Source organism: Armigeres subalbatus, chromosome 1 (assembly GCF_024139115.2).
Source record: "Armigeres subalbatus isolate Guangzhou_Male chromosome 1, GZ_Asu_2, whole genome shotgun sequence".
In the NCBI taxonomy this organism is placed as follows: domain Eukaryota; kingdom Metazoa; phylum Arthropoda; class Insecta; order Diptera; family Culicidae; genus Armigeres; species Armigeres subalbatus.
In genome coordinates, this window is record NC_085139.1 from 291,025,865 (window position 1) to 291,047,640 (window position 21,776).

The 21,776-nt window shown below is 41.7% G+C and overlaps 1 protein-coding gene across 6 annotated transcripts in view; it reads right to left on the reverse strand.

Annotated features, from left to right (window-relative positions):
* LOC134207708 (otoferlin-like) overlaps nucleotides 1-21,776 on the reverse strand; it is a 385,951-nt gene that overhangs the window by 43,481 nt on the left and 320,694 nt on the right. For 5 of the 6 annotated variants that reach the window (XM_062683524.1, XM_062683528.1, XM_062683522.1 and 2 more), the window contains exons 5-10: nucleotides 10,888-10,955; nucleotides 9,597-9,953; nucleotides 9,154-9,536; nucleotides 8,906-9,089; nucleotides 8,788-8,850; nucleotides 8,420-8,504 (exon numbers count right to left, since the gene is read on the reverse strand). In XM_062683524.1, the coding sequence (XP_062539508.1) occupies nucleotides 8,420-8,504; nucleotides 8,788-8,850; nucleotides 8,906-9,089; nucleotides 9,154-9,536; nucleotides 9,597-9,953; nucleotides 10,888-10,955 (1,140 nt within the window). The remainder of the gene's footprint in view (nucleotides 1-8,419; nucleotides 8,505-8,787; nucleotides 8,851-8,905; nucleotides 9,090-9,153; nucleotides 9,537-9,596; nucleotides 9,954-10,887; nucleotides 10,956-21,776) is intronic. The other variant, XM_062683523.1, reaches the window with a different exon arrangement.

Genomic DNA, 21,776 nt, shown 5'->3' on the forward strand with positions numbered 1-21,776 from the left:
CGTATCAAAAAAATCGTGGCTCCGTAAAGTGTCGTACACGCCTGAGCCTACCAATTAAACGAACTTGAAAAAAGGAGGCTTCCGGTCCTTTTGAAAAGCGGATTTGGAGCCTCTTGAAAGGCGTCTTCGGAGCCTCTGTAAAGGAGGCTTCGGCGCTTCTTGAGAGGAGACTTTGGAGCCACTTGAAAGAAGACTTCGGAGCCTCTTGGAACCATTCGAGCTGCGTGGAAGTAGGATTCCTAGACGCTTAGAAGGAGCCTCCCAAGCCTCTTGCAATGAACCTACTGTGGTTTTCGGAAAACGGGCCTTCGTGTTTCTCAAATGGAGGCTTCCGAAACATTAAATTCAAGATTTTTGTTCAGAAGCATATCTTATATATAAAAATGAAATGGTCTGTGCATCGGAATCTCTTCGGGAAACGTTGCGGAATTTCCTCGGGTCAATGGTTCGAAATTCGTTTGAAAAACGCTTGTGAATTTCTTTGAAATTTCCTCGGGAAATATTTCAAAAATTTGAACCGGCGTGAGAAATTATAGATCAACGGCGTTACAGATTTTGAACAGCGCACCGTGGCTGAAATCGTGTTTTTAACGCGTTTAATTAATAGTACCTCTATTATTTAGCGCAATAATGTGTTCTAGGCATTTTATCAGTTGTTGCGCTTCTTTGGAGGTATTCAGCTTAAAGATCAATCCCCTCATAAGCGAGATGTTTCTTTTTTGCATTTTTCAACATATGTACAAGGTTCGTGTCTTCACAAAAGTTGTAGGAAAACTTCTCCTGAAAAACTTTGTCGAAGACGCCAAGTTCGTATTTAATTATTTTTGGAGATATTTCATTTTTCATGTCAATATCCCTTAAAAATGTTTTTCATTAATATTTTTGCCTTTCTCGTACAACAAAGTTGTACCGAAAGGCTATCATTTCACTACGAAAACGAACTTTTTATAGAAGCCTCTGAGACCCATAGTGTTAAATACCAATCGACTCAGCTCGACGAACTGAGCACATGTCTGTCTGTCCGTGTGTATGTGTGTGTGTATGTGTGTGCGTATGTGTGTGCACAAAAGCTTAAAAAAACATTAGACAACTTTTCGCATAGTAATCCTCAACCGATTTTCTCGCAACAAGTTTTATTCGACCGAGGACAAAGCCTTGTTGATCACTATTGAATTTGATAACGATCGGTCATTGCGTTTAAAAGTTATGAAGAAAATGGTACATCGAACCAAGTAAGCCCCATATAAGGTTGGTGTCTTAACTAACGCGAGAAAGGCACCACCAACGCTAGGTGGATTAATCTGGGTTTTATTATCATTTCTACAGTTCTTTTTTTGCATGTTTTATGTAGTTCTAGATAATATTAAAATACGCCATATGTGACTGTTGCGACAAAAATATATAACAGTTTCTATGGATTATTAGGCTATTATAACTGCAAATTGACAAGGAGAAAATTGTGGCAGATAATCTCATACGCATTTCAAGTAATTGACTATGACTTAATACTTGAACAGTCGAGTTGTAAGCGAGTGTAAGGTATGTTTAATAAAAAAAAAAACAATTCCTACTGTTCAAAGCAAATATCAATCTTCGGTATTTTGCCATTACACCTGTGAAACTTAAAGTAGGCCTTAACATCATGCCAGGTTGTTTTGATCATAACATCATGCAAATATACTCTCACTTGTATGCAGAATATTATAAACCCTTAATTGTTGCACAAAAGTTTAGTTCCAAGGAGCTAATGTAACAATACACCATGCGTCTCCATATGCCTGTTTGCTTATATTTTGAACATGTTCAAAACTTGTAGGCACTTCACGTCGAGCATCCGCGTACGGTTGATTTTCTTCCTGTTTTTTTAAATTTTTTTTACCGATTTTTTACCGATACTGAAGGGCTATAGTGAAAGTGTGCTTATTTGAAGCGTTTTGCAAAAGTTTTCGTCGTTTTCACAAAAACAGACTTTCTGCAAAATTCATCGGCGTCCATCGTCACACGCAGGCGAAGTCATCATCGCCCAAAGCCGACAGTCCCACCACCATCACCACTGATCGTGCGCCTCCACCATCACAGGCACTGTTGTCCCGACACCTGTAGCTGTAGCCTCGATCGCGGCACGGACGAGAGGCCGTCCGTTCGGTGTGTGCTGCTACAAATCCCAGCCGGTGACATAGCAGTGTGAAAGTTAAGCTAAGCATATTTTTGATCTCTATCTCTCTCGTTGTAACCCCTTCCTTCCCCTATTTTGATAATTTGAACCACGTATGTTTTGATAATCCGTTTTCCCTGTGTGTTTGTTAATTAGTTTTGTGTTATTTTTTCCCCTGTAATAAGTGTTTAATTGTGTGTGTCTCGCTGCTGCGAGGCATTTAAGGTCACTCCTGACGGAATCCAAGTTTAAAAGTGCTCGCGTTTTCAGGGCACACCACTCGATACGGAGGCGGCGGACAACTGTCATTTTTGTTGATTCAGCTTTGCTGCGTCGCAGCATGCGTGAAAAATAAAAAACAGTTGTGCGTTGCTTCCGTATCGAGTGGTGCTTCCGTATCGAGTGGTGTTTCCCCACGACCCCTCGCCTCAAGGCCTACCCTGTTGTATGTTGTTGTCTCCCGACCCAAAGGCAAGCGGTTGAATATAAGTCAGATCAGCAAAGATCTGGAAAAGCGATTCTCGTCTGTCACGACCATTGATCCGGTTGGGTCTAGTAAGCTGCACGTCACGGTCAGTGACCGCAAACAGGCCAACGAGATTGCTACCTGTGAGCTTTTCTCTCTCGAATATAAGGTTTATTTACCGTCAGCAGTGTGTGAGATCGCGGGTGTGGTAACGGAGGGATGTATGACATGTGACGATTTGAAACAAGGTTTCGGTCGTTTCGAGAAGATTTCTTTGCCTCGGGTTGCGATACTGGATTGCAAGCAAATACATTTGGTGTCGCAGGAGGGAGAGAAGCGAGTTTATTCCCCGTCTGAGTCTTTCTGCGTCACCTTCTCCGGGTCCGCGCTGCCTGACTACGTAGTGATTGGCAAATTTCGTCTACCTGTACGGCTGTATGTACCGAAGGTGATGAATTGTGTTAATTGCAAGCAGGTTGGCCACACCGCTCAGCACTGCTGCAATAAACCTCGCTGTGCATCGTGTGGAGAAGCATGTGGATGGCGCGTGCAAGACGGCACCGAAATGTGTCTATTGCGACGAAGGCCCTCCACATGCTCTTGAAGCTTGCTCGACGTAGATACAGCGTAGAATCCACCAGAAGCGATCTCTTCAGCAGGGTTCTCGACGTAGCTACGCTGAAATGCTGAGGAAGGCCGCTTCACCAGTTGTATCTGACACCATCTACTCGTCTCTTCCTTTGGACGATCAAGGTAGCTCTGACTCCGAGGTTGGAAATGGGGTCTTTGTTTTCAAAGGCTCAACGAGGAAACGAGTAAAACAAAGCCAGCGTCCTTCGAAAAAGCCTAGAAAACAGCTTCAAAGAGAGCCCCATTCCAACATGGCGAAATCAAACGCAGGTGGAACTCTAAAACGTTCAACTTTTGTGGTTTCACATCAGGATGAACGAGAGTTTCCACCGCTTCCGGGGACATCTAAAATCCCAGATGCCCCAATTTTTGCGATTTCTCAGCCAGAAAGAGAGCATAGAGAATGAGCACAACAACCTCCGAGCGCTCCAATGTTCACACTTTCTGGCATCGTGGAGCTCATCCTCAACTTCTTCGATGCTTCCGACCCCGTGAAGAACATGGTCCTCTCCTGATCTCCTGAAAATTTTAGTTAACAAATTACAATGCGATGTTTTTGCTTTATGTGAAACATGGCTAACACCAGATATGAACCTCCATTTTCCGGATTTCAACCAAATTCGTCGCGATCGGGCAAATCGATATGGAGGGATGCTGTTAGGGATCAAAATCAACACTCCTTCTATATAGTCGATCTTGCTCCGATGTCAGGCACCGAAGCTGTCGCATGCCAGGTGACTATTCGATGAAAAGACATCAGTATCGCCTCGATAAATCTTCCTTCAAACACCGCGATACCTCGTAGAGATCTCTCGCACATCTGCTCGGTTATGCCTGAGCCACGGTTGTTCTTGGGAGATTTTAACTCCCACGGAACAGGCTGGGGGAACTGTATGACGACAACCGTTCATCAATGATATACGATCTCTGCAACGACTTTAATTTGTCAATTTTGAATACAGGAGAAGTTACACGAGTGGCTCCTCCAGCAAGAGATAGCCGTCTAGATCTTTCCATTTGTTTGAGCTCATTGTCGTTGGACTGTACTTGGAAGGTGGTCCAACATCCCCATGGTAGTAATCATTTGCTGATCGAAGTCTCGATTTTCAATGGACGTAATCCATCTGTTTCTATCGACCTATCATATGACCTCACGAAGCACATCGATTGGGGAAAATATGCGGAGGCCATCATTAATGGCGTACAGTCGATAGGTTCGCTTCCCCGCGACAAGAGTACGAGTTTATATCCCAGTTGATCCTTGACAGCGCTCTTCAGGCACAACGCCGGCCGGTGCCAGGATCTTCGTTCTGTAGGCAACCATAGTACACAACTTTATCGCGAGAAATCTGGCGCGTTTAAAGAATTTCGGAAAGACGGATCGATCGTACTTTACAAACGGTATATCGCGCTCGAGATCCAGTTCAAGAAGCTGGTCAAAGTGAAGAAACGCGGATATTGGCGCACTTTTGTTGAAGATTTATCGCGTGAGACTTGAATGAAAACTCTGTGGACCGTCGGGAGAAGAATACGCAACGCGTCGTCCGTAAGCGAAGTTCGTGAAAGCTCGTCGCGGTGGATACTCGACTTCGCAAAGAAAGTCCGGATTCGGTGCCGGTGAAGCAAGGGTCACGTGATTCTTTTGCTAACAGGGATGATATGGATCGCCCGTTTTCGATGATTGAATTCTCGCTTGCTCTCTTTTCATGTAACAGTTCCGCTCCTGGGATTGATAAAATCAAGTTCAATTTACTCAAAAACCTCTCAGATGTCGCGAAGAGGTGTTTATTGAGCTTTTTCAATCAGTTACTGTAGTGCAAGATTGTTCCGGATGATTGGAGGCAAGTGTGGGTAATAGCCATCCAGAAGCCCGGAAAACCCGCGTCGGATTGTAACTCGTATCGCTTCATCGCGATGCTGTCATGTCTTCGGAAGCTGTTGGAGAAGATGATTCTCTTCCGGCTAGACAAATGGGTTGAATCGAATAGTTTGCTGTCAGATACACGATTTGGTTTCCGCAGGGCAAGGGAACGAACGAATGTCTTACGTTGCTTTCTTCAGAAATTCAACTTGAATACTTTCGCTAAAAAGAGCAAATGGGCACAGTGTTTTTGGACATTAAGGGGCTTTTGATTCGGTTTACGTCGATGTCTTATCTGACAAACTCCACTCGTGTGGAATTTCACCACTTTTGAACAACTATTTGTACAATTTTTGTCAGAGAAGCGTATGCGTTTTTCTCATCGTGACTTGACAACTTCACGAATTAGTTACATGGGTCTCCCTAGGGCTCATGTTTGAGCACCCTTCTTTACCATTTTATTTTCAGAGACATTGACGAATGTCTCATGGAAATTTGCACGCTAAAACAGCTTGCGGATGACTGTGCTGTATCTGTTACAGGGCCAACCGCAGTCTGCTGGTTTGCAAGAACCATTACAAGACAATTGGACAATTTATCTACATGGGCTTTAAAGCAGGGTATCGAATTCTCTCCGGAGAAAACTGAGATGGTTGTCTTTTCCAAAAAGCATAAGCCGGAAAAGTTCCCGCTCTAATTGATGGGTAAGATTGTCTCATACTCATAGCATGTCTTCAAAATACCTCGGGGCCTGGTTTGACTCGAAATGTACCTTCGGATGCCAGAATCGGATCAACTTCATGCGATCGACAACCGGAACATGGTGGGGAGCGCATCCCGAAGATCTTATAACGTTGTATCGAACAACCATTTTGTCGGTCCTCGAATACAGTAGTTTCTGCTTTCAGTCCGCGGCTTCAACGGAGTTAGTACTGCTGTCTCCGTATAGCTTTAGGTTGTATGAATTCGACGCACATGATGAGTTTGGAAGTACTTGCGGGAGTACTGCCACTTACAGATCGTTTCGTGGAATTATCGCATCCGCTCTAAGGTTCTCAATCCATTGGTCATTGAAAACTTCGAGAATCTGCTCGAACAAAACCCTCAATCTCGATTCATGAGTATTTACCAGTGGTATATGACACTGGAGGTAAGCCCATCTTCGGTTGACTCAATCGTGCTAACTTCTTAGAGTCTTACAGTGCCTTTGTAATTTTGATCTGTCCATGAAACAGGAGGTTCATGGAATTCCTTCGTCCGGAGGTCTTACCTCCATTATTTGAAAAAATACTGGCACGCCAGTGAAGAGAGAAGTTTTTTTACAGATGGGTCAAAAACGGATGACTCCTTTGGTTTCGGAGCATTCAACGTTTTTCATAGCTCCTACTTTAAGCTGAAAGAGCCTTGTTCCGTGTATACCGCTGAGCTAGCAGCTATACACCATTCTCTCGAGCAGATCGCATCCCTACCTCCTGACCACTTTTTCGTCTTCACCGACAGTCTAAGTTCCTTGGAGGCTGTTCGGTCAGTGAAAGCGGTTAAGCACTCAGCGTATTTTCTGAACGGGATACGGAAAGTTTTTAGTGCTTTATCACAACGGTCTTACATAATCACCATGGCTTGAGTCTAATTGCTTGATCCCGGGAAATGCGAAAACGGACTCTCTGGCTAAGGTGGGCGCTATTATTTACGATCGGCAAATCACCTTCGATGATTTTTTTCATTAGTTCGTCAGGAAACCTTGATCAGCTGGCAATAAAAATGAACAAATGGGAAGATGGGTAGACAGTGACAGTGACGACTTCGCCAACAGGTGTCGAAGCGGCCATGGATAAAAAAATGAAATTGGGACGAGACTTCATTCGAACCATGTGTCGTTTAATGTCCAATCACTACTCTTTAAATGCACATCTTTTCGAGTGGGGCTCTCAGAAGGCAATCTCTGTGTTTGTGGGGCAGATTATCAGGATATTGATTATGTCGTGTGGGCGGACGAGGAGCATCGTGGCTCCAGATCTGCGCTAACTGAATATCTTCGGGCCCGTGGAAAGCAGCCAAAGCATATTAGGGGAGTGTTGGCCGGTCTTGATCTCGAATACATGTCCCTTGTCCATCAATTTTTGAAAGTTGCGAAAGTAAGATTATAATCGTCGTCCATCCATCCCTTTGCTGTCGTAATCCCTTAAGAATGTCTTTCTCTGTTGTACATCTCAATATCTGTTGATAATCCCTCCCGTATGTCTTCCTCTTATCGTTGTTGCCAAAAAAAAATTGTTACTCGTTACAGATGCGAAACATTGCCAAGGATTTCAACTGTGTGAACATCAGCATTGTAAATACTTAAGCACCCTAAATTCCCTTCCATTCCTATTGTATAATTGTATTCCCTAACCTCGACCAAACCGCGAGTCTTTCGGTTCCCCAAAACTAACATTACTGTATAAGAATCATGAAAAACTGTACTCTAAAACATGATTCCGGCTCCGTAACGGCAAATGAGCCTTCCAAATAAATGATAGATGAAAAAAATGACTGGATGTTTGCAGTACCTGTGATAGGATCTTCCAGAATCCTTGGCAGGGTTTTTGGCTAATCCTGGGCGGGATTTTTGAGAATTTTTGCAGCATTTTTTAAAGAACCATTGCAAGATTCTTTAAAAATTCTGGATTGTTGGAAAAGTTTCTTTGAACTCTGAGATATTTTTGTTTTTTTAAATTGATTTTCTGGAATATTTCATTTATAACAAGAAAACGTATTCTTTTTGGAAAATATTTACTATTTATTATTTTGTAAACTAATTGATGTCGTTTGCAGGATTTTGTATGTGAATTAGTTTAGTCCATGTGATGTGCATTTAATAAGAATCGGTAATACGTGATGAGGGTTGAGAAGAACTGATGGGCTGAAAAAAACATTTATCATAGATATCTGTTGTTTTATGTGGAATGCTCCTGCAAATTGTCCATTGTGCACAGTTTTAGTGCTTTCTGTATCATAAGTCTGTTGCTATTGAGCGAAGAATAATTTTACATTAAACACAGATTTGAGTATAAACGACATACATCAAAAAGAAAAGAGCGATTTATGTACGAACAATTAGAACTGTTAGGTTGGAAGCTTATAATCATTGAGATAAATAGATCGAGTATGGGGAAAATTCCTTCAGCAACATACGAACGTAATGCATCCAGGCCGTCAATAACAAGGGAGACATAAACACAAACAGCAGGACAAAAGTAGAAGGAAACTAATTGGGCGGGCAGAAACATCACAGCTATAAAGGGGAATGTGCGGAATCGTTAGCTACCCGGGGCGTCGTAAACCGTTTTCAGGTCGATCTTGAACGAACCGACCACCGTTCCGGAGCGCATGAATTTGCGTGAATGTATCACCTGGAACGGAGTGTGTTTCGATAAAAAAAGGAACCAGAAATGAACACGTGGAAGCTGGTAATTACGTTTGACGTGAATATTGTTTTGCTAAATAGCGGAATCTATTACTGATTGCCTAAAGGTGCTATGACTAGTCATGCAAGGTGCAAGTTTGTTGTTTTGAAAACATTGTCTTTTTAGTCGAATAGTGGTGGTTAGATTTCAGTTGAGTTTATTTTTGTCACATGTCAGTAAGTGTTAGATGTACATTGAAAGATTGACAGAAGAAAATATTTGTACTTACAGATAGAGTTATAATTTTGTCAAACAGCATCACCGGAGGCATGTGGAAATCGAAAACAAAATACTGTCGAAGAATTGTGTTAATTGACAATTTTGCGTAAAAAGTGGAACGATCTCACCTCGTTGTAGTACGGACAGTTTGTGCTCTCCTTCACGCTGGTATACTTTTTCTGATCTCCCACTTGTATGCACACCACAGGATCCATATTTAAGCCGGGTAGCTGCCTCGCTTCGATGATCGTTACGCACACCTGGAAGTCCTGCGATTTCAGATGATCGTTGCACTTAGCCAAGTGCTTTATCCTGTTATAAAATTTAAATCAAAATCATCTTCACTTATCACTGTTTTCGAACATCTAATCGTTACTTTTTAAGCTTCTCGTTGTTGGTGTTGTCCTCCCCATCACTGGACGCATTGGATTGTGTACTTCCCGCCTGCGACAGATTCTCGTACCCATGCGGACCGGTTCCACCGGCCGTACTTGGACTAGTCACCGCCGCCCCGGTGGACAGATCGTTCCCATGACTACTACTCAGCTGACCCAAACTGGTCGCCTGGCCCCCACCCGACGCTATGACATCCTCCGAGTCGGTGATCAACGATCGACCCTCGTCTTCCGTGCTGCTGTCTCGACTTTCCCTGGAAGGATGCCTCGATCGCCCCAGCCTCATAAAGTTCCGCACCGTTCGGAGGGTGACCTTTTTGTCCGAAATCGATTTGGCCGGCTTGGAATGTGAGGATTCGTTGTCCTGTAGAAACGAAATTTTCTTAAATATAAAATGAATTCATCAACCAAAAGATCAACTCACTGAGGAAGCCTTGTCGTATTTGGCGGCTTGCGATTGACTCTTTTCGTGCAGCGATGCCGACCCGGAGGACATGACTCGCTTTAGGATGTTAGGCTTATTATTTCCGGTGTCAGTTTCGCCGTTTCCCGAAATGGAACTGCGACCAGGCTGAGCCGTAGACCCTGCACTACGATTGCCCTGAGTAAGGGTTTTCTCCAGGTTGGCAATGTTCTGCTCGATGTCGAGCAGCATTTGTTGGTCGTCATCAATGCTGCTACCGGACTGCTGCTGGCGAAGCGTTTTAACTACGTGGGATGAATCGAAATTGCCGGCCTCGTCGTCCGGACTCTGGTAGCTGACGTCGAAGCTGATGTAGGCCTGGGTAGACAAATTATAAATTTGCAATCTACTATCAAGAATTGCTTAGAGAACTAGGACATATACACAGAAGAGTCACCACATATTATACATTTTTAAATTATTTGGGTCAACGGCCTGAATCAAATTATCATATTTCACATTGCCTATTGTGAACCGATGGTATGGTCTATTGAAATATAAAGTATCATTTGCGAACATAATGTAAGCCTGACAAGTTTTCTGCAATTCAAGCCAATCCATAATCTAAAAGAGCTGCACAAGACAGGCAAAAGAATTGCTAATAACAACGAAATACGCTTCGGGGTCCCAGCCAGCAATAACCATCGCTTCGCTTGCGATACACAATAGAAGGCACCAGAAGCTTATTGTTCCTACTGAATGTTTGCTCCCATCGTAGGAGGCCTTGATACTGCCGCCTTTAAATCCATAAAAATTTACGACACAACCGTTTCGTGTACGTACGCTGTTAGTGTTTATTCTTGCGTTCTACCAACTGCCTCCATGGGCCGCTCTGTGGTGGAGGCTATATTTTGCCACCCCGTATCGTCGTTTGACGGCAATAAATGTAAATTCTATTAATGGCTTTTGCGGTGTGGGGTGGCGTTCCGAACGCCATTATAATACTGCCCACCAGTTGGATTCACATGTGTTCCGTCCCTTCAACCATGACCACACCCATCGAAGCAATGTTTTATATTCCTTCCCCCGTACTCTTTCACTGTCCCTGCCCTTTCTGAACCCTATCGGGGCAATCGAATTTATTGGGTCGTAATCGAGTGTTTGATCGGAGATAAAATTGAGCCTTTTTTTTTCTTCTTCTGAGGTCATGCTTAATTTTATCATTTCCAAAATCGTTTCGCATCACTTCCGATGAGGACGAGGGAGAGAAAGCATTGGAGTACCCATATTGTGTTCGTAAAGTGTCACTTACGTCGATTGGCTTGTTGGAAAGATCCACCAGGCGGTCCTGCACGTGGAGGCGACCCTCGCGGAGAAGACCTAGGGGAGAAGAAATGGCGGAAAACATGGGGATTAGAGAGAAGATTTATGCGATAAAAAATCATCGAAGCAGGCATTTGTGGAGAAATTGTGTTGTCTTGTGACAAGACAAGTGCTATCCGTAGCATGCCACGATATTTGAGGGCTTCTGTTGTTTTTCCCAGAAAACACAGGGAAAGGCATTTTTGATTTATCAACGTTTGCTTTACATCATTGCTATGGTGATTGAAAGGAAAAGAACGTCAACGGACTGGATTTCCAGTGATGTGTCACGCACAATGTTAAGTTGTATGTAATCTCTTTTGAGTTACGGATTACCTAAGCTGATTGCTTTTCTTCAGGCAGTGAGCGAAACAGATTGAAAAAAAAAAAAAATTGCGGTTGTCAAATGTATATTATTGTTATTAATTGCAAAATGAGATACTGATAGAAATAGGAACTGTTTCAAAGTTTTTAAGCTTTGCATACCGTGCATGTCGAGTAGCTACGGGATTAGCTTTAAATAATTACGCTACAGATAAAACAATAGATCTTTCAGATAATTATACAAACACTTTGGGGCGTTTACCGGCAAGAGTATTGTAGAGCTCCGTAATTATCGGTCTTGGGCAATATTCGTACAGTTTTCTCGACCTTTTTGGGTCCCCTAGTTCAATTCTACCGTGTATAGTAAGTGCGTTCATGGCTTTATACGATGTCAACTATCTCTGTCCGGAATGTTGTTTTTGCCACATTAAATGCCAGCCGACAGAAGTCTACTGCATTCTATATGATTGTCCATATTTCGCATTCGTGTGTCTAGAACACGCACTATTTTTTAGCCTCCTATCGAATAATGTACGCATTATTTTACGGTCGAAAACCCTAACACTTTCCGGTGTGCCACTACTAACGTCCAGGTCTCATTTCCGGAAAGGATCACCGGAAAGTCCTATTCGAAATCATTGAATTGATGGCGAGTCAGCAAGGAATTCACCAAAGCTAATCATCTGTTCCGTTTCGAATCATGAAAACGAAAAGTTTCTGATTATAAAGTTGCGCAAAGAAGATCTTTTTACACTGATTCCGAATGATGCTCTTATTATTATGTTGGCAACTTTCATTTTTGTTCAACCCTTCTAGTGACTTCACGGGCGGAGATCTGAGTAGGCCTCGAGCAGGAAAGACGTGATTTTACGCTTGACAGATTTTTTCTCTCTGTTTTCAGAGTGAAAATTTTGAAACAAAGGAAGGATTATTTCGGGTTTTTATCAAGTTTGTTGGACTAGACGAAACACAGAACACCATTTGTCCATTCGTCCATCATTTTACTCAAGATACTGGCGCTACAACCTGAAACAGACCTCTCCCCGACATGTCTCACCCAGATCAGAAACATCCCATCCCGCCTCCCGCATGCATCCAAAAATATTCTCCATCGAGTTCCAGTTCGGAGTTTTGACAGCTCCAGTAGGACAACTAGCCCGTCGATGTTGGTTGATTTCGGAGCTTATAAGGTAACCAATTCTAAACGCCTTTATGTTTTTGGCACAAGTATGAAGATCAGTAATCGCGACAACAACTATGTAAAACTATATGTATAATGAATTCTACTAAATGCGCGCTGGATTCAAAATATATTATATATATTTTGCATCCGGAAGTTTGATTATGATACCTTTATCCATTTGATAAACGGTAGCATAACCAGGCGGGGTTTACTGTTAGTGATAGTGACCTCGGAGTGGACATGAAATAGCTTCTTAATTCGACACAGAGTGCAAAAGTGTAAATTTCTTGTTGCTACTTTATTGCGTGGTGTATTAAAGTGTTTTATAGCTGTTTTTAAAACAAATCCATTACATTTCAATTCTTACGTTTTAATTCGCCACAATAATTTCAGCGATAGCAATACTTCCGCCTTACCAACAATCTTTTGTTTACTGTGCTCGATAGGTAGACGGTTTGACAGATCAATTGGTAGATTTTGCTTCACTCTTCGCGCCACTGTATATATAATAGACTCTGACGAAAACCAGTCCGATATTTACAAGCGGTCCCTGGTTGCTAAAAAGTATTCGTTACTCAATTGTGTAAGTCGACTTCAGGAGAATATTTCTGAGTTTTAGAACAATTGTTAGATTTACAGGAGCATTCATGGAGACATTCCTGGAGAGTTTCTGAAGAAATTTTCGGATCCTTGGATGAATTTCTTAAGCAATTATGTGCTGGAGAAATTTCCGGAGGAATTATTGGACCAATTAATGGACAAATTTCTGTAGGAAATTTTGAAGGAATTCTTGAAGGAACCTCCAGAATCATTCTTATAGGAACTACCGGATGAGATGCTGTGGCTCTCAGAGGAATGCCTGGACGAACTTTCGGAAAAATAGCTGAACGAACTTTTGGAGGTTATATTGGAGGAACTTGCGGAGGTATTCAATGCCTGAAGAACTTCTGATGGAATTTTTGAAGAAACTTCCGGTGGAATTCTTGAAGAAACTTCTTGATGAACTTCCGGGGAATTCCTGAAGGAACTTCCGGTGGAATTCCTGAATAAACTTGCGGCAGAATTCCTGAAGGAACTTCCGGAGGAACTTTCCGAGGAATTCCTGAAGGAATTTGCAGAGGGATTCCTGAAGGAACTTTCGGAAGAATTCCGGATGAACTTCCGGCGGAATTCCTGGAAGAATTTCTGGAGAAACTACCGGAGGAACTTCCGAAGGAATTCCTGGAGGAGTTCCTGGAGGAATTCCTGAAGAAACTTCCGGAGGAATTCCTGGAGGAACTTCCGGAGGAATTCCTGAAGAAAATTTAAAAGAATTTTCTGGAGGAACTACCGGAGGGATTCTTGGAGGAACTTCCGGAGGAATTCCTGAAGGAACTTTCGGAGGAATTCCTGGACTAACTTCTTGAGGAATTCCTGGAGGAACTTCCGGAGGAATTCCTGGAGGAACTTCCGGAGGAATTCCTGGAGGACCTTCCGGAGGAATTCCTGGAGGAACTTCCGGAGGAATTCCTGGAGGAACTTCCGGAGGAATTCCTGGAGGAACTTCCGGAGGAATTCCTGGAGGAACTTCCGGAGGAATTCCTGGAGGAACTTCCGGAGGAATTCCTGGAGGAACTTCGGAGGAATTCCTGGAGGAACTTCCGGAGGAATTCCTGGAGGAACTTCCGGAGGAATTCCTGGAGGAACTTCCGGAGGAATTCGTGGAGAAACTTCCGGAGGAATTCCTGGAGGAACTTCCGGAGGAATTCCTGGAGGAACTTCCGGAGGAATTCCTGGAGGAACTTCCGGAGGAATTCCTGGAGGAACTTGCGGAGGAATTCCTGGAGGAACTTCCGGAGGAATTCCTGGAGGAACTTCCGGAGGAATTCCTGGAGGAACTTCCGGAGGAATTCCTGGAGGAACTTCCGGAGGAATTCCTGGAGGAACTTCCGGAGGAATTCCTAGAGGAACTTCCGGAGGAATTCCTGGAGGAACTTCCGCGGGAATTCCTGGAGGATCTTCCGGAGGCATTCCTGGAGGAACTTCCGGAGGAATTGCTGGAGGAACTTCCGGAGGATTACCTGGAGGAACTTCCGGAGGAATTCCTGGAGGAGCTTCGGAGAAATTCCTGGAGGAACTTCCGGAGGAATTCCTGTAGGAACTTCCGGATGAATTCCTGGAGGAACTTCCGGAGGAATTCCTGGAGAAACTTTCGGAGAAATTCCTTGAGGAACTTCCGGAGGGATTCCTGGAGGAACTTTCGGAGGAATTCCTGGATGAACTTCCGGAAGAATTCCCGGAGGAACTTCCTGAGGAATTCCTGGAGGAACTTCGGAGGATTTCCTGGAGCAGCTTTTGAAAAAACTTCCGGAGGAATTCCTGGAGGAACTTTTGAAAAAACTTGCGGAGGAATTTCTGGAGGATCTTCCAAAGGAATTCTTGGAGCAATTTTCGGACGAATTCCTGGAGGACTTTCCGGACGAACTCCTGGAGGAGCTTCCGGACGAATTCCTGATCCCGAATCCTAAGTCCCGGTCATCCTTAAACATTATAAACTAACCTCGAGTCACTACTAGTACGTTGGCTTCTACCCCTCTCTTACCAACTTAAAAATAAAATGATATTGATTTTACATATCACAAAGAATCATGGCTTCGTAATGTCTTATACACTCCTGAGCCTACTAAATAAACAAACTTGAAAAAAGTCAAATCCTTCGTCCGCTTTGCGGTTATTTCACAGACATTATCCACTGTTCGTTTTTATGGAAAATTCCTCCGATGTTTTTTGGAAAATACTAACGATTTTTTTCGGAAGATTTCCCAATTTTTTTCGCAAAAACCTCCGATATTGTTTAAAAACCGACTCTTTTCGATTTTTTTGGAAAGTTCTCTCCATTTTTTACTTAACGGTCCTCCGTTCTTTTTTTTGATAGTTGCTCCGACTTTCTTCTTGAAATGCGTATTTCTTTAGAAAACTCCTTCGACTTTTTTTTCGTAAAATTCCTCCAATTTTCTTTGGGAAATTTTCCAGATTTTGTTTGACTCCAATTTTCTTCTGAAAAATCCGTTCAATATTTTCGAAAAAGTCCGCCGATATTTTTCGGAAAACCCATCAGTCATTTATCGGAAAATCCATCATCGGAAAACACCTCCCATTTTATTCGGAAAATCCCTCTAATTATCTTTAGTAAATTTCTCCGCATTTTTCGGAAAATTTTCCTATTTTTTCGGTAAATTCTCTCAATTTTTTTTTCTCAAAAATCTCCTCTGATTTTCTTTGAAATATTCCTCCGTTATTTTTTCTTTTATCGGATAGTTTCTCCGATTTTCTTCTGAATACTCCTCCTATTTTTGTCGAAAAAATTCTTCGGTTTTTGTTTCGGAAAATTCGGACGATTTAATTTTTGGAAATCTCCTTCGATTTTCTTCGTATAAATCCTCTGATATGGTTAAAAAAATATATTGAATTTTATTCGGAAACTCCCTTCGTAGTTTTTGATAAGTTCCTCCGACTTTGTTTTTCTTAACATTCCTCCAACTTTCTTCGGAACAATTTCCCGTTTTTTTTTTCGAGAAACTCGTTCGATATTTTCGAAAAAATCGTTCGGCTTTTTCAAAAATTTCTCTGGTTTTCTTCTAAAAAATCCGTTTGATTTAAAAAAAAATCCTTCGTATTTTTTTTTAGATTTTCTTTAGAAAATACATTTTATTTTTTTCTCGGCAAACTCTTCTGTTTTTTTTCTCAGAAAATTTTTCCTATGTCCTTCGGAAAATTCCTTCGATTTTATTTTCGGTAAATTCTTCTAGTTTTTTGCTCAAAAGTTCTCCGATATTGTTCGGAAAATCCTCGAGCTCTTATAGGAAAATAACTTCCATTTTATTCGGAAAGTCCCTCAGATTTTCTTTGGTAAATTTCTTTGACTTTTTTCAAAAACCCAGATTAATCCACCTAGCGGTGATGGTGCCTTTCTCGTTCGTTCAAAAGGTTTGGAAAAATCTCAAATAACACCAATATGTGGATTGGTCTTATTTTTCATATTTGTTTATATGCATAAAAAAAAATTCTCGCCAAACGCAATTTGTTGCAAACAAATCGGATGAGCATAAGAGCAAAAAATGGCATTTTATTTTGTAGTTTTAAAATTAGTATTTTCGCCATAACTTTTGACCCAATTGTACGATCCGGCCAAGTTTCTATAGGAAACAATGGGACAAGATTCTGCGTCGAATGCAATCTGTTGCGAGCGACCTGAGAAGCACACATATTGCACATCAATCACAGTAACTTATATATGACCGGATTCAGTCACAATATGGTTACTGCAACCAGATTTGTTGAACTTGTGTTGCTTGGGGAATAGATGAAGTCTAAGTGCTAAAAAAGTGAGCTAGACTTTTTTGAACTCTTTCTCACAATAAATAGTAATTTGACCATAACATCTAAGCCCATAGTCCAATCTGGCCAATTTTCGATAAGAAAATATGAGACATTCTGCGTCGAATGCAATTTAATGCGAGCAAATCAGTTGAGGAAAAGTGCCTGAAAAATGAGTGACAGTCTTACGCGATTTTTTCGTATGAATTTGTATTTTGGCCATAACTTTCGATCCCATGGTTCGATCTGGGCAATTCCAAATAGGAAACAATGGGACAGGATTCTGCGTCGAATGCAACTTGTTGCAAGCGAATCGGTTGAGGATGAGTGCCCGAAAAATGAGTGAAATTTTTTGAGTAGTTTTGCGCACACACACACATACACAGACATCACCTCAAATCGTCGAAATGAGTCGATTGGTATATAACACTATGGGTCTCCGGGCCTTCTATAAAAAGTTTGTTTTTGGAGCGATCATATAGCCTTTACCGTATACTTAGTATACGAGAAAGTCAAAAATGGTATGATTGTCGATCCCATAGTCCGATATGGCCAATTTTCAATAGGAAACAACAGGACAGGATTCTACGTCGAATGCAACTTGTTGAGAGTAAATCAGTTAATGATATGTGCCCGGAAAATGAGTGACATTTTTTACGACATTTTTACGTATGAATTCGTATTTTGGCCATAACTTTCGATCCCATCGTTCGATCTGCCCAATTTCAAATAGGAAACAATGGGACAGGATTCTGCGTCGAATGCAATTGGTTGCGAGTAAATCGGTTGAGGATAAGTGCCCGAAAAATGAGTGACATTTTTTACGCGATTTTTTAGTATGAATTTGTATTTTGGCCATAACTTCTGATCTCATAGTTCGATCTGGCCAATTTCAAATAGGAAACAATGGGACAGGATTTTGCGTCGAATGCAACTTGTTGCTAACAAATCAGTTGAGGATAAGTGCCCGAAAAATGAGTGACATTTTTCACGCGATTTTTTCGTATGAATTTGTATTTTGGCCATAACTTCTGATCCCATAGTCCGATCTGACCAATTTCAAATAGGAAACAATGGGACAGGATTCTGCGTCGAATGCAACTTGTTGCGAGTAAATGAGTGACATTTTTGAGTAGTTTTGCGCACACACACACACACACACACACACACACACACACACACACACACACACACACACACACACACACACACACACACACACACACACACACACACACACCACCTCAATCCGTCGAACTGAGTCGATTGGTATATAACACTATGTGTCTCCGGGCCCTCTATAAAAAGTTTGTTTTTGGAGCGATCATATAGCCTTTACCGTATACTTAGTATACGAGAAAGGCAAAAATCTCCGATTTTCTTCGGAAAAATTTTATAATTTTTTTCGAAAAGTTCCTCCTATTTTATTTAGAATATTCTTCCGTCCTATTAACGGAAAGTTGTTTTCATTTTCTTCTGAATACTCCTTGGATTTTTGTCGGGAAATTTCTGCGGTTCAAATGATTTTTTTGGGAAATCCCCTCCGTGTTTTATTCTCGCAAAAATCCAACAATTTTCTTCAGAAAATGTTACCATTTTTTTCGAAAAAAAATCATTCGAATTTTTCGAAAATCCCACCGATTTTCTTCCACAACATCCGTTTGACTTTTTCTAAAAATTCGTCCATTTTATTTCGTAAAATTTCTTTGATTTTCCTTGAAAAATGCTTTCCATTTTTTGAACAATTTCTACGAAAAAGTCCCACGTTCTCGTGGCAAAATTCTAACGATTTTTTTTCCGTAAGGTTTCTTCGATTTTCTTCGGAATATTCCTTTACTTTCGGTAAATTTCTCATATTTTCTTCAGAAAATTCATGACAATTTTTCCGTAAAGCTGCACCGATTTCCTCAATATAAATCCTTTGATATGGTTAGGAAAATCCCTTTGACTTTTATTACAAAATACCTCTGAATGTGCTCCAAAAACTGCAAAATTCCTCCAACTTTCTTTGAAAAATTCCACCAATTTTTCGAGGGGAAAAATTTCTCCAATTTTCTCATGATATTTTTCCGATTTTTCCCGAAAGTTCCTTTGTTTTTTTAAATGAATCATCCAATTTTTCAGTGTGAATCTCTTTCGATTTTCCTCACATAAGTCTCCGATATTGAGTTTTCATTTCCAAGTTCGGAAAATACTTTTATTAGAAAATAGTGTCGATTTTATTCTGTAAATCCTTCAGATTTAAATTGATAAATTTCTGTAACAAGTGGTGTGTCTGTCTTTTCGAGATGAGTGAGATTTTCGCGTTTTTATTCCGTGTAATAAATGTATTAAACAAAAACTAGAACAAATTTGAATATGCGCTAAGCATCACAACCACCGATCACCTACCGGAAAGGATGCAGCCACACCACACACAGTTCCGCTATCCACCACCAGTTGCAGGATCACGGAAAAATGGGCGGCCATTGGGGGTGGCGTAGAAGGCACCATGATGAGCGAAAAGCTCGGAGGGGACATTAGCTTGATTGAGGGTATGGAAAGGAGATGCGCCATTGCTAGGCATCATTATCAAATCGACAGCCTAATTCGATAGACGTGAGCGTGAGACAAGTACAAGACTTTGTGAGTCAGTAAACAAAGTAGAAGTAATCATCCAGTTAAAAAACCCTCGACCAGAACACTAGACCCTTCTGAACTAAAACGCTACTTATTTCCCCAACGTGCTCGCAAGATCCCTCTTTTCTTTGTGGGTTGACCTTCGGTGTTGACCGTGATCGTTTCAGTTGTACACAGGATTTTGTTTTTACACGATTTTTTTCGCTCGTATTTTTGATCGTGTAACTTCAATTTGCCACCAAGCTCTTCGCAACATGTTTAGAAAAATCCAGAATAAATCAAAGAAAAATCACATGATAATTAATATACGTTAAACATTTAGGATGAGTGGAAAATTGAGAAAATGTAAATCGTGTAAAAACAGAATCCAGTGTACTAACCAGTGAACGTCGAGTAACCATCCATCGTTCCGACCACGAGTTCCTAACTACGAGAGCTTTAGGAGTCGCTGTTCAAGAACACCCTAGAAAGGTTCGTTCCGACCGTCACAGTTGAAAATTCTCGTGGGCGCCATTTTGCTCTGAGCTTCGCGACGCCGTCAATCTGTTCCGCGATTCGCTCGGCGTAGAGAACCAGGCGACTGGGAATCAAGGACACCGCCAACGGATCAGTGCACCGAACCAGACTGAAAGAGCCGGAAAGTTGCTGTAACGGAATGGTGAAGAGGCCCCGACAACCATTGATCGTAACCAGAAGTGTGGAGAAGGTAGGAGATAGCCGATTAAGAAAGTGGGAGGAAAAAGTACCTGTGTGCAAGACTGAATAAAGTGGGTAAAGTTGCTCATCGATATTCAGATGTTTTCTTGGTCGCGAGAGAATCAAGTGCGGATGCCGACCCTGAGGTATTGAAGAGAGGAGTCTCATGGTGCTGAAGTAAGGGCTGCCCCATTAGTTACATTTGTTATTCGGAAAATTTCCCTGATTTTTTGGGAATTTTTTATTTCGGAATATTCCACCTTTTTCAGAAGGATCCCCTTATTTTTTCGAGAACTACTTCCATTTTTTTAATACCTCTGATTTCCTTGGAGATTTCTTCATTTTTTTCCCTTCGATTTCCCTCTTAATCTGAAAATTATTTTGATTTCCTTAGATAAATTCCTTGAAGTTGCTTCAATTTTTTTTACGTTTCTTTTCTGAAAATTCCACCGATTTTTTTTTGGAAAATTCCTCCGTTGTTCTTCTTTGATTTTTTTTTCGAAGACTTCATCTGATTTTCTTCGGTACCGAAGGTTTTTTCTTTTTTTCTCCTGCAATGTTAGATTTCACCCAAACATGCTCAAAGTTCTTATATTTTTTGTAGTTATTATTTCTGAATCAAAATTGCTAGAGATTGCGATTAGAACTCCACCGCCAGACTTTTTTTGGATTCTAAGAAATCGCGATCGTCCCTGAATACGTTAAAGCTGCTTCCAAAAAGTTCTTCACTATTCACGCTTTCATCCCAGCTGGTTTCAGTTGCCAAAATAACCGAGAAGGACGAGCTTAAGATGTTATTATGAATTTCCTTCATTTTAGCTGGGCTTTTCATGCGATTGAAATTTTGACAGTAAATCAAAACTTCAGTGGCATTCTGTTTTGATGAAGAACTTGTTGGAAGCACGTTGGTTGTTAAAATATTTACCCCGTTGGTCGATAAGATGCTATTTTCTTCAGCCGAAGAAGGCGTCCTTACTTGCGAAAATTTCGGGGGGAAGGAGAGTGGTACCTCGTTGTGCTCTCCCGTAGTTGCTGCAGGCGATGTGTCCGCTCGCTGGACAGGTATTGTCGGTATGACTGTAGATCAGCTGCAGCTTCTGCTGGCCCAATTCCGTATTCCTGATGTGCTTGGATGAATATTTGATGTAGATGTTCTGGTGCAGTCGGCAGTCCTTCAGATGCAAGGAGCATCCTGATGCTCGTTGGAGTCATTCCCTCGACGCATACATTAGCAGACTGGTCCTTCATGTATGCCAAAAACAACCGGACAACCTTCATAATCCTCCTCCTTCGGTGGATTGCTGAGTCAGACGGACGATGGGTGGTCTCATCGGATCTAACTCAAATTGGCTGTCAGGATTCGGTAGTTGTGTTTCCTGTTGTTGTTGTTGTTGCTGATATATTTGGTGTTGTTGATGATTTTGTTCTTGTTGTTGTCGTAGATGCTGTTGTTGTTGTTGCTGGTGCTGTTGCTGAAGGCTTTGCAGATTTCCGATATTTGGTTCACTCTGTTGGTTGAGGATTGGTGGAGGTGTGGGTTTTGTTTTTTTGGCCGGGTTTATCGTTTCACCTTTTTTGAAATTGATGAACGATTTTGCAGCAGGAGCAGAGAGCTGCAATTTGGGTGGTTTGTAGATGCTGAGGGTCCGGAAAATTGATGC